This window comes from Bos mutus, chromosome 15, assembly GCF_027580195.1.
Source record: "Bos mutus isolate GX-2022 chromosome 15, NWIPB_WYAK_1.1, whole genome shotgun sequence".
NCBI classification, from domain to species: domain Eukaryota; kingdom Metazoa; phylum Chordata; class Mammalia; order Artiodactyla; family Bovidae; genus Bos; species Bos mutus.
Genome location: NC_091631.1, coordinates 40,031,579 through 40,048,325, shown reverse-complemented (window position 1 = coordinate 40,048,325; position 16,747 = coordinate 40,031,579). Strand labels below are relative to the sequence as shown.

Here is a 16,747-nt window from a genome sequence, read left to right as displayed (position 1 = left end):
TTCATTATCCACCCTCTCCACTCCTTTTTTCCAACTGAAAACTCAAGATAAACCTATTCCACATAGTTTTGAAGGCAAGAAAATGAGAGAAGAAAAAAAAAAAAAAAGTGCTGTTTCCAGACATACAAACTATTTTTGTCAAATCAGCTCTTATCTGAAATCAGGATATTTTCTAAGAGCAAATAAATACAAAAGTCCAAGAAACAACTAAAACCAGCAAACTTACCTTCCCAGCAAATTCCAAATTCAAACCAGATCCTGTTCTTAGGAGATGAGACAGCTGTTGGGGCACAGGGCAGACTGTCCCAAAATGTGCCCCAATGGCATTTTGATTATTTTGGATTAAAGTTACTTAAGAAACAACCAATGAAGAGGGACACGTGGACCCTCCCCTCTGTCTCCCCCAAAGCAGGAAATAAGTCTCTCAGTAAAAGGTGCCCTACTTGCATCTGGAGGTGGAAGGAGACCCTTACCACCAGAGATGGATAATTTAGGGTGGAGAAGTCTGTACACACATCTTGTTACTTTAAAAATGTACTTCCCCAAGCCCAAACTCTGTTTAGATTTTCTCTAAACCTATGTTTCTTTGTCCTGTCAATTCCTCATAAATTTATCATTTATCTAAAAAGTATGACAGATGCCTGCTTTGGCCACTTCTTAGATCCGGTTTCTATGTAAACCTCAATGCCATGAATTAAAAATTTGTTTCTCTTTTCCTTCCTGTTAATTTGTCTTGCGTCGATTTTATTTTCAGTCCAGTCATAAGAAGGGTAGCAGGGGAAGTTTCCTCCTGCCTAACTGGTCATGGACCATGTTCTACAAAAAAACAAAATAAACCTTGCAAATGTGGCTGGAGCGGGCAAGTCCATGCAAACGGGCCCCTCTAAGGAATCTCTGCCCATTTTTCCCTAGAACAAAAACCCTCCATATGAACTGGGATCAGAGACCAGCTCTTTCTCCTACCACCCAATGCAGGAATCCTTCCTACAGAACCTTGATTTACACTGTCTTCTGGCTAAATACCTTTAGATATGGGAAAATCATTAGTTAATAAAATACTTACCATGTTCTGGGCAAACTTAAGTGTTAGAGAGTTGTATTAGTCTTCTATTGCTGCTTTAACAAACACTCCCAAATTTAGTGACTTAAAAACAACATCACTTTATGATTCTCTACTTCTGTAGGTGGGATATCCAACACGTCCCTCGCTCGGCTGAGATCAAGGTTTTGGAGCTGTCCCTTTCTGGTGGCTCTACTCTGGGGAAAGGTGAGTCTTTGCCTCCTTCAGTTTCCACAGTCCTTGTTTCTCAGTCTCTTCCCTCCCATTTCAGAGACCAGCAACACCAGGCTGAGTCCTCACGTGGCCAGCTGTCAGCTCTCTAGACCTTGTCTTTTGCCTCCCTCTGCTACTCTTCAGGAAACTTGTGATTTCATTGGGCCCACTCACATAACCCAAGATACTCCCCTGCCTACTCTTAGCAACGCCCACCTCGCTTTCCATGTATTGGAATATGTCCCCTAGCACCATGAGAAGAACTTGGACACAACACTGCCTACCATTCCCGTTAAGTTGCCACCGGCTTCTCAGCAGCTTCCACCTAGAGCTCCGCTCTCTGGAAGCACACAGGCCTAAGAACAGTGCTGACAGACAACCCTGCAATTCTCTTTTATTTCTCCCCTAATCTCACCTTCCACACCCACTTCTCACCCATAAAGTTGTTCAGGTTCTATCAGCTTCCTAGGATCCAAGTTCCAGGCTTATTTTTAGTAAACTCCATGTGATTTCCCTTCCACCTGGTCCAAAGACGAGAATTCTGACTCTGCATCTGTCATCTTATTGCAGACACCTGACGGGCAGTGGTCATCATTCCTTTGCATCTCATTGTTCTCATATCTAAACTCAGAGAAGACCTGCTTCCAAAGGCCACCATGGTGCTGAGAAGAGAGAACGCACACGAGACTCATGTGTATGCTGAAACATGCCACATAAACGGCCGTGCCTATCAACCCATGGACTTCAACACTGACCAGCAGAGATGAAGCAGAGCCTCAAGCCACATCTCCAGAGTGGGACCTGAAGTAGACGGTGGCTCATAATCAACAAACAAGGTAAAAGCTTTCCCCCCAGAGTTAGTCTGAGTCCCTATCCATGCTTATCAAGTGAGCAGCACAAACACAGCAATGACTTTTTTCAAACAGAAAAAGTAGTAGTTTTTTCGATTTGTGAGTTTATAACAAGCCTTAGGTTTTAGGCATAACTGCTTAAACAGGTACAAAATTACCATCTTTCCCACAAAGATATGATTAGAGATGTCATAAAATTCTGTCTGGAAGCAAAAAAACAAAACAAACAAAAAAACAAGGCAATAATTAATCAACCATCTGAGGAATGAATTGGGGATCTATTTGTGGACAAGTCCTGGAAAACAGCAATGCCAAGCAGAGAAAGCAGACTGCACTAGACAGCCAGGAAGCGAAAAAGTGAAACGTCACATTTCCCCAAATCCTTCCCTAAATAATCCTCTCTCACGCTTGTTACTTCTGCAGCCGAAACACGTAAGTTATCAGACAAGTCTGCGGCTTGGTTTCTCCTCCATTACCTCTCATTCAGCAAGCGTATCTGTTCACATCTGTGTTCCACTGTTTCATGTTTTTGAAATTGAAAAACAAAAAAAGCAATATTCTTCAAAGAATGATTCTTCCCATTTCATGGGTGAGAAAAATGAGATCTAACCCAGTTCTGCTGGATCCATACTGCAGGGAGGGCTGGACCAGGCGGTTAACTCTGCAAAACCGCAGGCCCCTGGAAAGCTAGTTTCAGATGCCTGAAGGACAGGAAGTGAGTATTAGGGTTGCAAGTGCAGAATGGAAGGGCGCAGCATTCGGCTGAGGACAACTCGTTTGTCACTAGACTCTGAAAGAAAAGGCCTGCATGAAAAAAAAGGAAACAGATCACCCTGAAGGCAGGGGCGCAGGTTGGGGTAGTGGGTCAGGAAAAGAGCAGGCTGCAGACGGCTCCCTTCCCACCATCTCTCCCTTCCCCCTGGAGGGCCTGGAAGGGCTGGGCAGAATTACTTGGTTGCAAAAAAATGAAGACATCAAGAGGACTGTCCCTGACAAGAGACAGTATAATAGGCACTGATGGATGCGAGGAGACGCTGGCATTTTCAAACCACCACTTTGAACCTCTCCTCTTCATCCTCTTCGAGCAATGATCAAAGGACCAAGATTTCAAATTGTGAAGCAATTTTTTCCAATGGCAGCATCTGGCTCCTTGGCAGGAGGCACTGGGAGCCGGGCCCTGTCGTGGGCGTCCATCCAGGCCTGCCACATGGTGAGGGCTCGGCTGCGCCGGGCACCACGTGGGCTTTGCAGCTGCTCCCCAAGGCGCCAAAGGACAATCGCTCTGCCCTTCGCCATGAGCCATCAGGCAGAAATACTCCCAAAGCAGCCTGGGCAGGGGGGTCTTGAGGTTGACGACTGCTCCCCAACCCTCTTGCCTGACTCATTTGTAAGCATCTGCTCCCTGGCCACGACCCCTGAAGCCACCCCAAGTGGCTTCGGAGCTTGGGGTGCGGGAAGCTGGGATAAACAAGGGACGACCCCCAGCAAGACTGGACTTGAGTTTGAGGGGAGTGAGAAAGCTGCCCAAAGGGAAGGGCGTCTTTGAGAGTATTCACTTTGCCTGGTGCCCTTGCCCGAGACACAGGACGGCAGCTGTAGCTCTCCGGCCACAGCTGTTTTAAATAAGAATAATAGGCATAAACTCAGCCCCTGCTCTCCAAGTTACTTCCCACTGATTATGGCATATATTTACATTTACAAAACAGAAGATTTTAAAAGACAACTGCCAAGAGCCCCTTCATAGTGCAGATTGGCACCCCGATTCGAATTTCATCAACATTTAGTACTTCAAAGAACCTTAAAAGCTTGCTCTAATTACAATAGGTACTGTCTGAAAGACTGGCTGTTTGCATTGCAAATTCCTACGAATACTGGCATTCATTAAAAAAAAAAAAATTCAATTAACATCACCCATATAACTTCAGGTAACCACCACTGGTGACTTCACACAGTGGCTGGGATGAAAGAGCCAAGGTCTCAACCCCTAGGACAAAGCAGTGGCACAGGCCAGTTGCCTCCAATGGAGGCAGTTAATGAGTCCTGGGCGCCCAGCTGAGCTGGCCCTCCACCCAGCACATTCATCAGGTGTGCGAACACTGACCAGAGACCACCCTTTCCAGAGCACAAAACAGGGCCTTTTTCTGGTCTGGAGTTTTTGTGCATGAAAAGTCTTACACAGAACAATGACAACAAATCAATCAACTAATTAACAAGTGCAGAACTGCCAAATAAAATATAGGCTGCCTAGTTAAATCTGATTTTTAGATAAACAACATACTTTTTCATAGGGATAGGGACATATCACTATGTCCCAAAGATGACATGGGACAGACACTGAAGAAGTATACACTGTTCACCGGAAATTCAAATCGAACTGGGTGGCTGGTAACTTGCTAAATCTGGTAACTCTTCCGACAATTCACCTTTACCAAAGAGAATAAGAAAAATCGGGACTTCTGCTCAAGTTTTCATTGCTGTAAGGAGACATATCCAAAATATTTTTTGAGTGGGAAAAAAATGAAGCTGCTGAATAACACATGGAGCATAGCACTTTTTTTTAGTAAAAAACAAATGGAGTATGTACAATGTTTGTAGATGCCTATAAGAAATTGAGAAAGACATAGGGCTTGTGGGAAGATCTCACTCTTCCTTCTAAAGTCTTTGGAACTGCTTGGAAAATTTAACAAGCTTCCCTTGCTTTTGTCATGTAGACATTAAATTAGAATGAGGGTGGATGGGAAGGTAAGGTGTACCCTGAATCTCTACTCTCACAGGGAGAGGGAGTTTCACGTATCGCCAAGGGTCTATGAAGGTCCAAACGACTAAGATCCTTGAAGGGTTTATGACTATAACCAGATAATCAACTTATTCCCTGGAAAACTGGGTCTAGAAATAAGCAGACACATACCCTGAGAGTGCCACTGGTTCTTTTCTTCTCAGGCTTTTCCCGGGGACGGCTGTAGCAGTGAAGTCAGCTGTGCCTGCATGAATGGGGTGGATCCTGGGCGGTGCAGGTGGACCACATGTGTGTGCTTCCCCCAGGCTTCTGGTTAGCAGCAGCTCTGCGGGGCACAGTGGCTTTGTATCTCAGCCTGTAACTGCGGCAGGGAGCAGAGTCAAACAGCCCCATGCAGCAAAGAATGGATGGATCCCTGACCTTGGCTTTGTTAGCAACCACTGAGCCAAATGGTCCAGGATGGGAAGCAGGAGAGGAAGAGCTGTCAGACGGATTCTTCCACGAGGTTAAAGGAACTCCCAATTTAGATTCCACCTAGATATCCTGAAGAGTTCCAGGTTAAAAAAAAGAAGTGTCCGTGGTGGGACTGAGGTGAAGGGCCTGCGGGAAAAGCACCGTCGGCTGCTGCTCCCACTTTCCAGGCTGTCCTGGTCTGCCTTCTGTTCTCAGGGGATTCAGACTCTTTTAAATAAAGTGACTGTCAGGCAGAGTATCGTTTCCACTCTCAACTTGCACCATTGTCCTGGTTCTGTAAGGCCCAGCGGCCACTGGGACCCTCAGACAACTCTCATTAGGATTTCTGGTCTCTGCACAACCCATGCCCCAACCCAAACTCCTTCCCACTCTCCCTCCACTGATTAAATTTTCAAGAATCAGCTCAAATGCCACATTTCCTGAAGCCTTCCAGAAAGTTCTCAAGCAAAAAGAATTCCTCCTCTACCTATGTATTCGCATTTCCACTACAGCCCCTACCCTACAGCGCTGTCATTTATCTGCTGTGTGTCTGCCATCCCACACCAGACCCTAAAGTCTGCCTCTTACTCATGTCTGCTCCCTCAGCTCTCTAGGAGCAAAGTAGAGATCAGTGAGTATTTGCCGAATGACTCACTGGTGATGTGTATATTCAACGCTAAAGCAAATGATTAAACTGTTTCTATAAGAACCCAAATTCCTGAGAGAGCCTGGAAAGATTTTGTGCGAATCCCTTAAGGTCTCCCTCCACCGGCTTTCAGTAAATTCCTTGAGAAAGATTAGTCAACAAACTGTCTAGGCTGACAATCAGAGCTGGCCCAGTGGCAGTTATAGGACCCCATGTACAGCAGTTCCTCTAGGTGTACGAGATGAAATCATTCTTCATCTAACAAATTAAAGAAAATAAACTATTGAGAATCTGCTATATACATTGCACTGCTGCATAAACAAATGTTACCGGATAGGATCCCTGCTCCCTGGGGAAGGCTGACAAAGAAGTTTAGGTCATGGGGCTGGGAAAACAGGAAGGAAGCAATAAAAGACTACAGTCAATGCAGCAAGTGCTAACAAGCTCCAGATACCGTTCTCATGAAATCAAACCAAAATGGGTTGGATGTGCAAAGTTACTAACTACCATTCCCCCTCATCCCTCTACGTGAAATATCAGAACCTGCTAGCCAGAGATGATTTTTCAAAAAAAAAAAAAAAAACCAGACCCTGGTGAAGACAATAAGAGAGTCACAGTCTACCAAAGATAACCTATTACGTATTAGTCCCAGAAGTACCTCTGAATATGGTGGTTTCTTGTTAATCTTCCTTCCACTGCATCATTCCAGCATTTCCTATTGTTCATGTAATTTCAGAGTTTAACACCATTGTGAGATGAGATAGAAGTAGAACGAAATGAAAATCTTGAACTGAAAGACCCTTTTCTTACTGACAACAGTTTAAAACATGTGGGAAGCATATTATTCCATTTTGCTAACATCCTTTTCCATGAATAGCAACAGAGACGTTTGGTCACAAATGATAGACCCGAGTCTACAGTTCTAGCCTAAATCACGCACAATCCAATTAGAAACAGGCTGGGACTCCAGAGGGGGTCCATTTGGCCAATTTACATGTGCACCCGATTTCTTATCCCTAAATAAAGTCCAGTTGTTTTATTTATAGTGCCTGTCATTTTGTCCAGCAAATGTGATTTTGTTCCTACCAAGATAAAAGCATCTTCTAAAGGCTGCCTTTTTTCCAGATAACTCCTTTCCATTTCTGTTTTATAATATCTTCTCACATCTACTCTGGCTAGTAAAACTAGTCTTGCTTTTTCTTCCTCCAGAAAAGTAGGTTAAGAAAGTTGAATGACTATGAGTATACTGTTAATTGTTTATACCGGATGATAATTCCAAAAATTAAAAAAAATAAAACATAAATAGCCATAGAGTAACTTGGAATATATCCTGATTTCTAACATGCCACTAATTGATTTGAGAGGAAAAAAAAGAAGCATTGTAATTAAATGTATATTAAGAATTTGTTTCTTTTACTAACAGGATACAGATCCATACAATCTCATTTTTCATTTTCTTCTTTATTATTCCAAATAAAGTTTGAGAGTAAGTCTTCATTATCCTAATGATTCTTCTGAATAGTTTTTGACTGTAAGGTTTATAAGTAACATGTTAGTAATGTGTGGCTTTCTTAACCAATGTCACCAAGCTTGACACTTTTGAGCACTGTTAAGACAGAGTAGAACCTTGAGGCCCCTCCAAAAATATTACTTTCACTGCATTTTTTATTCCCTTAAGTAAACTACTACTACTTAAGTAAACTATTCTACTTAAGAAGGCTGAGCATTGAAGAACTGATGCTTTTGAACTGAGGTGTTGGAGAAGACTCTTGAGGGTCCCTTGGACTGCAAGGAGATTAAACCAGTCAATCCTAAAGGAAATCAATCCTGAATATTCATTGGGAGGACTGATGCTAAAGCTGAAGCTCCAATAGTTTGGCCACCTGATGTGAAAAGCTGACTCACTGGAAGAGATCCTGATGCTGGGAAAGACTGGAGGCAAGGGGAGAAGGACATGACAGAGGATGAGATGGTTGGATGGCATCACTGACTCAATGGACATAGGTTTGAGCCAACTCTGGGAGACAGTGAAGGACAGGGAGGCCTGGAGTGCTGCAGTCCATGGGGTCACAAGAGTTGGACACAACTGAGCGACTGAACAACAGCAGCAACAAAACTACTACATGGGGCTGGAATCAAACTTCTTTCAAAAGTGAGCTGAGAGTTATACTTGGGTTTCTGTCTTTTAGGATGTATGACTGAATCACACCCACCTCTTCCAGCTTTCGGGACTCTTTAATCAATTCCAAAGCAGCTGACATTTTATCTTAAATTAGCTGCATTGTCTGCCATTATCACTGGCAACCCATCTGCATGGATCTCAATTCTGAAACAAAGCACAGCTCTGTCCACTTGTGGGTGGACATCTTCCTTTCTTAGAGCCCACAAAGCATCTGATCGTTATTTTAAAAGGAAAATAAGAAGTATGGTTTTCTGCCAGTGCAAAATGTTGGCCTCACTAACCACAAATCTGGTTCCATACTCCTCCTCAATCATAATAACAATTTCAATGCTGCATCAAACTATATTTTTTCTGAGACACTTTAATTGGGGATTCAAATTTAAGCTAAAAGTTTTTAGTTTAGTGTTAGTTGCTCAGTCGTGTCCAACTCTTTTCAATCCCATGGACTGTAGCCTGCCAGACTCATCTGTCCACGGGATTTCCCAGGCAAGAATACTGGAGTGGGTTGTTATTTCCTTCTCCAGGGGATCTTAGTATAGTAGTATATACTACTAGTGCAAGTAATTCAACTAAGGTGACAAGGAGGTGGTGAGATGCTTTCTCACAAATCTGTGAGAAATTATTAATGACAACATATCCTCTTTACTGGGTGTATCATAATTTAACCTTCTTATTAGACATCGATAATAAGCCTTTCAGTGTGTGTGTGTGTGTGTAGGTATATGTGAGTTTGTGTGTAAGAAACCAAGTTGCTTTTTGAAAGTAGTCAAGCAGTTGGTGAATATACCAGGCATAAGCACACACTTGGGTATTATTTAATTCCTGGGAGGTACATGTGATAATTCCCACTTTACACATAAAGAAACTGAGTCATGGATAGGCAGAGTGACTTCTATATCGTGACACAGCTCATCAGTGCTGGATCTGCTGGACTCTGGAATCTGTGTCCTTTCCACTGTGTCTGTGCGTGGAAGCCAAGGGCACCTGAAGCGAAGCAGCATCATTGCTTTGTGAAGATCTGTCATTATGCGGCACTCAGGTGTCCGTTTACCTGGGCACCAACAGTCGTCTGCTGTTTCCAAGAAGTTCAGGTCGGACGCTACTGTGGCTCTGTTCATGTATATTCTGGAGCCTGAGTCCTGGGAAGACCAGTCAGTTTTCTGCTCTGAAGCCAGTGGAAGGACCACTGCACGGCAAAGAGTTGGGCCACAGCTTGGGCATCAAGTGCAGATAATCAGGTGGACTCAGTGTTTCACCCACAGCAAACTCCTGAGCTGCTCCAGCCTGACTGAGCCCAGGCTGGACATGGAGCGATTAAACATATGAACAAACTAAGTCATCCTGCTGGTGATAACCTGGAGACGCAGGTACTTTGAGAAAGAGGAAATAGGGAGAAGAAAGGAGATGTGTGGGTAGGACCTCTGTTGAGATATACTGAATTTACATGAAAATGAAAATCGGTGAAGCAAACTGCTAATATGAAAGACATTTTAAAGGGAAGGTTAAGCCTGCTTAAGAGACACCCAATGGAAACGCTGACTAACATTCAAGCACAGAGAGTCAAAGTGTAATTCACACTTTCTAAGTCTTTAGAGGAAGCCAATGAGATTTCAAATTGCAGCAGAGTGTAGACCTAATTCAAACTGCCTTTTCTCACTTATTCTAACATAGTTAGGACTGAATTTCTTCATAAAGGTTAAGTACTGCTAACAATTATACTGAAGGAGTGATGTCTTTCATCATACTCATAGGAGAGCTCAGTTGTAATTCTAATTCTGCAAATCTTAATTTAATAAACTGATATCTAATCTCATAGAAATTGTTTCTAAATCTGCACATCTCATACCTGCCACTACACTCTAAACATTTGCAAACCTAGACCTCATTATTTGGGAATTAGTGACTGAAGGACCCCGTCACTGAAAGCATTTATTAAAATCATCCTCTGTGTAAAATGGAAAATTTTACAAGCAAAAATAAAAACTTTCTAATATCAATAGTTTCCATTCCTCTTTATAGTCAAACAACAAGCAAGTTATAAGAAGTCTTATTAACACTAAAAACCAACATTAATTTGACAGCACTGAAAATGGTTTATTTTTATCTTATCCTATATTTTCTGATTAATTTTAATTCATTTGGGTATAACAGCCTCTTTTATATCTTTCACCATAGTGGCTCTCAAACTCATCTCAGGGACCCCTTTTCCACTCTTAAGATTTATTGAGGGTCTCAAAGAGCTCTTGTTTTTGTAGGTTATAGCTATCGATATTTTCTATATCAGAAATGTAAACTGAGAAAGCTTTAAAATATTTAATACCTGCTTTAAAAATAATATAAGGTTATTTTATATTAACACACATCTTTTTTAAATTGGACATACCTATATTTTAAAAAACAAAAATTAGTGAGAAAGGTAGTAGTGATTTGCATTTTGCAATACTTAATGTATGGCTTAATGGAAAATACCTAGATTCTTATATCTGCTTCTAAATTCAATTTGTCATGATTTGCAGTTCAACTTTTGGTTGAAATACATGAAAAAAATCCAGCCTCACATAAACACATGGCTGGGAAAGGTAAGAATATTTTAATAGGCTCTTCAGATAACTGGCCATTTTTCTTTGACATTAAATCAAAACTTCACAAGCAGTGGTTTCTAAAGGTTAGAAACCTGCAGTGTGGAGTCTGAATCCCTCAATGAACTTTTCATACTGTTACATTAAAAACCCATTAGTTTATCTTGCACAGTATAAAAAAAAAATCACATTTTTTAATATGACTATGGATCCCATCAGAAAAGTTGTAAATGTTGGGAAGCCGTCAAGTTCACCAGAGTGAATACAAATTTTCCAAAATTCTTATTTTTATTTGAAAGTTCAAATTTTATCTTTGACAACAAATATCAGTTGTTTTCCTTGATGGAGCAGGCAGGTTCGTTGCATGCATTTTAGTGTGTACTCCGTCTAAGATGTAAAACTTTCATAAACGACACTCTTGGTTTGACTAATTCTTTTTTCTTAATTTAAACTGTGCATGCAACCCAGTCTGATTCCAGGCTTCAGCAGTTTTACTGTATAACACTGGAACCATCAGTATGAATATCAGCAGAATTCAAAAAGAAAATAACATATCAATGTCATAATAAAAGTAGTTTTGATCTTGTCGGCCCATTGAAAGGCTACTGAGGAACCTCCTACGGGTCTGCAGGCCACACGTTGAAAACTGTAGTGTTACCATATAACTGGCCCCCAACCACCATTTAAGCCATTGGGTGGCAGTCACTAATTTAGGAAAAGGAAGTGACTGTTACTGCTTTTGCAGGGTGTCCATATGTATTACCAATCCTGAGAACATTAATTTAAGTAGAAGGCTACTTCCACAATCCAAATTCAATACGGAAGCATGACAAATGAAATCCAGTTACCACGCAAGGATTACAAAAACAAAACAAATTAAATTAAATATGTAAATTTCCTCCCAAGGAATTTCAAACATGAATTTTTCCTTAGTCTGTTTGTTCTGACATTTGTGGAGTTTTTTTTTTTTTTTTGTGCCAGGCACTTGCTTAGCTTTGGAGATACAAAGAATGGCAGACAGACCCCGTGAGCAGGGTCCTGGGGGCACAAAGAAGCCAGTAAACAGAGCACAGGCACTTTTCAAATGGATCTGATTTCAAGCTCCAAGTCCCCACCTGTCCTTTGTAATCTCTGCATCTCTATTTTCTTAGCTGGATACGAGGCAAATTCCACTTAACCCTGGGAGGACTGGAGGAAAAGCACGTGATGCGTGAACCCAGCGCACAGCCCACAGCAGGCATTCAATCAGTGTAGCCACACAATGAGTAAGGAGCCTGGAGTCCAGAAAGGAGTGGGACACACATCCCAGTTAATTGTGACACAGCCTGGGAACCGAGGCACTACACAACGCGATGGGACTAAAAGAGAAATTAGTAGATTATTTATGTAAGGAAGGTGTGATAATCAAGAAGCCACCATCTCAAAAGGGGGGAAAGAAGGAAAACTGTACAAAGTCCATCCAGACACACGAAGGCCGGCTGAGGATGGACAGGAAGGAAACACCTGGAACCAGCTCCTGCAGGGCTTTTTAGGCCACGCTGAGAAGCGCGAACATGTGAAGCCATTTTCTTTTTATTTTCGTCGAGACTGAGGAGTTGTAAATGCTCAAGGCCAGCAAGTTCTCTGGTCTAAGCCCCCAGGACACACCCCTGACCCCACAGCAGTCCTCTGGCTCAAGCTTGACCACTGGAGAAGAGACAGCAGAGATCTCCTCGGAGCCTAGGGGACAGTCCCAGCAGTTGGAGGAACATGCCTTTGGTGTCTGAATGCACAAATGAGGCACGCAATAGGCAGAGCCATTTCATATTCTCTCCGACCCTTAAAGTCTTGCAGCGTGTCTTTATCTTCGCCCAAGTCCCTTCTCTGCCTCGGGTCCTAGGCTCTCGTGGAATTTATAGGTCGCTTTGCTTACTGGGCTTCTCTGGTGGCTCAAACAATAAAGAGGTTGTCTGTAATGCGGGAAACCCAGGTTTGATCCCCGGTTCGGGAAGATTCCCCTGGAGAAGGAAATGGCAACCACTCCAGTATTCTTGGCCAGGAAATCTCATGGATGGAGGAGCCTGGCAGACTACAGTTCACGGGGTGGCAAAGAGTTTGACACAACTGAGCGACTTCACTTTGCTTACCGGAGTGAGAACCAACGGAGAGTCTAGTGCCCTGCGTCTGCCACTGTGGGCCCAGCCATCTGCGAGGTTTCTTTCATTGCACAACTGAGTTCTCAAGCCCAAGGGGCCACCTGTCTGTCTCGGCAGGGACGGCAATGTCGCCTGGGTCCTCCTGCGGCTGTGCCATGTGGCTTGCGTGAGGACGCCCACAGAGCTAGTGTGTGATCCCCTGGCGACCGTGCAGATCAGTCAGTGGGAACCCCAACCACTGCAGCTCTGCCCTTGGGTGTAGGACGCGACCATTCAGACAAAATGACTGAAGTAACGGCAAGGTCTTACTCACCCAGAATTTTACGAGGAAGAAGGCATTTTGAGGGCCCTTTCCAAACAGTTCCTTTAAGCCACCTTTCTTTTCAGGAAATTTGTCATAAATCTGACGAATGTCCACTGATTCGAGCAATGGGTCACTGTAAGAATGGTTGGCGTGCCCGATGTGCACGAAGAGGTGTTTGTTGTACTGCAAGAAAGAACAGAAACATTCCCATTACAAACCCTTTGGTCAACCTGGGACACAACCATCTCGAGCTGCATAAGGAGTGGTGGTCTCGAAATCCTGGAGTTCCGCCTTGAACAGCCTCAGGTCTGTGCCTTTGAAAAGATGATGATATTAAGAAAAGTCATTACAGCTCAGGGTTAAAACGATCATTGTCTATTATTGACAAGGGCATATATTCTTCCCAAATGCCTAAAAAAGTCTTTTTGTAGATACAGTAGGAAATGACTTGTGACCCAATTACCAAACCTAGAAACAATTCCATTACCCAGTTTGACCTGATCAACTGAAGATGACAGTGACTGTTACTTACAGTGAAAGCCCAATAAGAAGTATGGGTGGTGCAGCTTATGCCATCGCCCAGAAAGCACTCGTCACTCCAGTGACACTTAGCAACAGCAAGAATGCAGTACTCGGAGCAACAGTACCCACTTACTTCTTCCAGCAGGAATAAGAGAGCTGAGTATCTTTCTCATGCGTCCCCTTAGTGACCAATCTAGCACTTCTGTATAAGGGCTGGTCAGTATGTGCATGTCAGTGCAAAGCTACAGTCATGGGTATAGATCATAGAGAGGACTCATGGTGCAAGGCTATACGGGATCAATAAAAAAAGAACACCAGTTGCTCATCCACAAAAAGTGAAAGAAACAACTCAAAACCTCTCAGGTCATTTAACTAATAAATGAAAACCTTTTCTTCTCCTTGCTTTGGTATGCTGCTGCTACCAGTATAAGACAGGGTAAACTGGACCACAAACAACTGGCTCTCAACCAGGCTTCAGCAGAATCACCAAGGAACATTTAAAAATCATCAAAGCCAGGGTCCCACCCAGGATAAACTGGCATCTCTGAGACTGAGGCCAGGCATCATTTATTCTTAATACTCCCTTGATGAATTTCAATATGCAGCCAAGTTGGAGAACTACTGGCCTAGACCCTATACTCCAGATCCCCCATGCCTGCCTCTTCTACTGAATAGGCAGCCTAATCTGACACCGAAACATCTGGCGTGCAGAGGTTCCTGGGAGCTCAGAACATAATGGGGTTCATAAGAGAAACCCATGTCACCATTCTCCCAACAGTCTGCATTCACTTTTCGAGTTTACATTGGCATTTCTCCAACTAGAGTCCTTCCGAGTACTAACCCCATCAGTTCAGTACAGTTCAGTCGCTCAGTTGTGTCCAACTCTTTGCAACCCCATGGTCTGCAGCATGCCAGACTTCCCTGTAAATCACCATCTTTGGGAGCTTGCTCAAGCTCAAGTCCATCGAGTCAGTGATGCCATCCAACCATCTCATCCTCTGTCATTCCCTTCTCCTTTTGCCTTCAATCTTTCCCAGCATCAGGGTCTTTTCTAAAGAGTCAGTTCTTTTTTTTTTTTTTTTAAAGAGTCACTTCTTCAAATCAAGTGGCCAAAGTATTGGAGCTTCAGCATCAGTCCTTCCAATGAATATTCAGGATTAATTTGCTTTAGGATGGACTGGTTAGATCTCCTTGCAGTCCAAGGGACTCTCAAGAGTCTTCTCCAACACCACAGTTCAAAAGCATCAATTCTTCGGCACTCAGTTTTCTTTATAGTCCAACTCTCACATCCATACATGACTACTGGAAAAACCATAGCTTTGACTATACAGACCTTTTTCAGCAAAGTAATGTCTCTACTTTTTAATATGCTGTCTAGGTTGGTCATAGCTTTTCTTCCAAGGAGCAAGCATCTTTTAATTTCACGGCTGCAGTCACCATCTACAGTGATTTTGGAGCCCAAGAAAATAAAGTCTGTCACTGTTTCCATTGTTTCTCCATCTATTTGCCATGAAGTGATGGAACCAGATGCCACGATCTTAGTTTTCTGAATGTTGAGTTTTAAGCCAGCCTTTTTCACTCTCCTCTTTCACTTTCATCAAGAGGCTCTTTAGTTCCTTTTCACTTTCTGCCATAAGAGTGGTGTCATCTGCGTATATGAAGTTATTGATATTTCTCCCGGCAATCTTGATTCCAGCTTGTGCTTCATCTAGCCCGGCAGTTTGCATGATGTACTCTGCATATAAGTTAAATAAGCAGGGTGACAATATACAGCCTTGACGTACTCCTTTCACAATTTGGAACCAGTTTGGTGTTCCATGTCCAGTTCTAACTGTTGCTTCTTGACCTGCATAACAGATTTCTCAGAAGGCAGGTCAGGTGGTCTGGTATTCCCATCTCTTTAAGAATTTTCCACAGTTTGTTGTGATCTACACAGTCAAAGGCTTTGGCGTAATCAATAAAGCAGAAGTAAATGTTTTTCTGGAATTCTCTTGCTTTTTTAATGATCCAACGGATGTTGGCAATTTGATCTCTGGTCCCTCTGCCTTTTCTAAATCCAGCTTGAACATCTGGAAGTTCACAGTTCACGTACTGTTGAAAGCAGCAGAAAGCAATATAGAGAAAGGAAGTTTCCCCAGCCAGGTCTTGGTTTTGTGGGAAAGGAGCATGTGGAAACCACTATTGCCTCTGTAGCCAGATACCCTCCCCACCACCCCATCTTTCCACTGGAAGGCAGGCAACATTGTCACAGAACATGACTGTTGACTTATCCTGGGGCCATAAGGAGGTCATTTCTCTAGGAGTTTTGTGATGGGTTGGCCCACAAAATCAAAATACCCTCTTAACTCAAAATGATTACATAAATTATTCAGGTGAATGCATTCTTTTAAAATAATGAAATCATTGTAGGCTATGACTTTTCCTCTGTGAACATTTTTAGCTAAATAGATAGCAACTTTTTCAATTGTGATTTTCCAAATAATTTGATGGTGTGGGTGTTGATTTTCTGTAAGGTTTACGAAAGCTGTTTCAGGGGAATTTCAAATATTTTCCAGCCGTTGAGATTTTGTTTGTTCCTATAAGATCCTAATGATGACCTTTGCCAATGTCCTTCAAAGGACAGGGCGTGAACTGGTGGTATTTTTTGACCTACCAGCTTGGAAAATTTTTAGCATTACTTTGCTAGTGTGTGAGATGAGTGATGGTAGGTCAAAATATTTTGACCTACCGGCCTGGAGAATTCTTAGCATTACTTTGCTAGTGTGTGAGATGAGTACAATCGTGCGGTAGTTTGAACATTCTTTGGCATTGCCCTTCTTTGGGATTGGAATGAAAACCAACCTTTTCCAGTCCTGTGGCCACAACTGAGTTTTCCAAATTTGCTGGCACAGGGTGCAGCACTTTCACAGCATCATCTTTTAGGATTTGAAATAGCTCCACTGGAATTCCATCACCGCCACTAGCTTTGTTCGTAGTGATACTCCTAAGGCCCACTTGACTTTGCATTCCAGGATGTCTGGCTCTAGGTGAGTGATCACACCATTGTGTTTATCTGGGTCACGAAG

At 42.8% G+C, this 16,747-nt stretch overlaps 1 protein-coding gene across 11 annotated transcripts in view; it reads right to left on the bottom strand.

The window, feature by feature from the left end:
• Nucleotides 1-16,747, bottom strand: part of TEAD1 (TEA domain transcription factor 1) — a 274,281-nt gene that overhangs the window by 28,665 nt on the left and 228,869 nt on the right. For all 11 annotated transcript variants that reach the window (XM_070383945.1, XM_070383946.1, XM_070383947.1 and 8 more), the window contains one exon: nt 13,170-13,343. In XM_070383945.1, the coding sequence (XP_070240046.1) occupies nt 13,170-13,343 (174 nt within the window). The remainder of the gene's footprint in view (nt 1-13,169; nt 13,344-16,747) is intronic.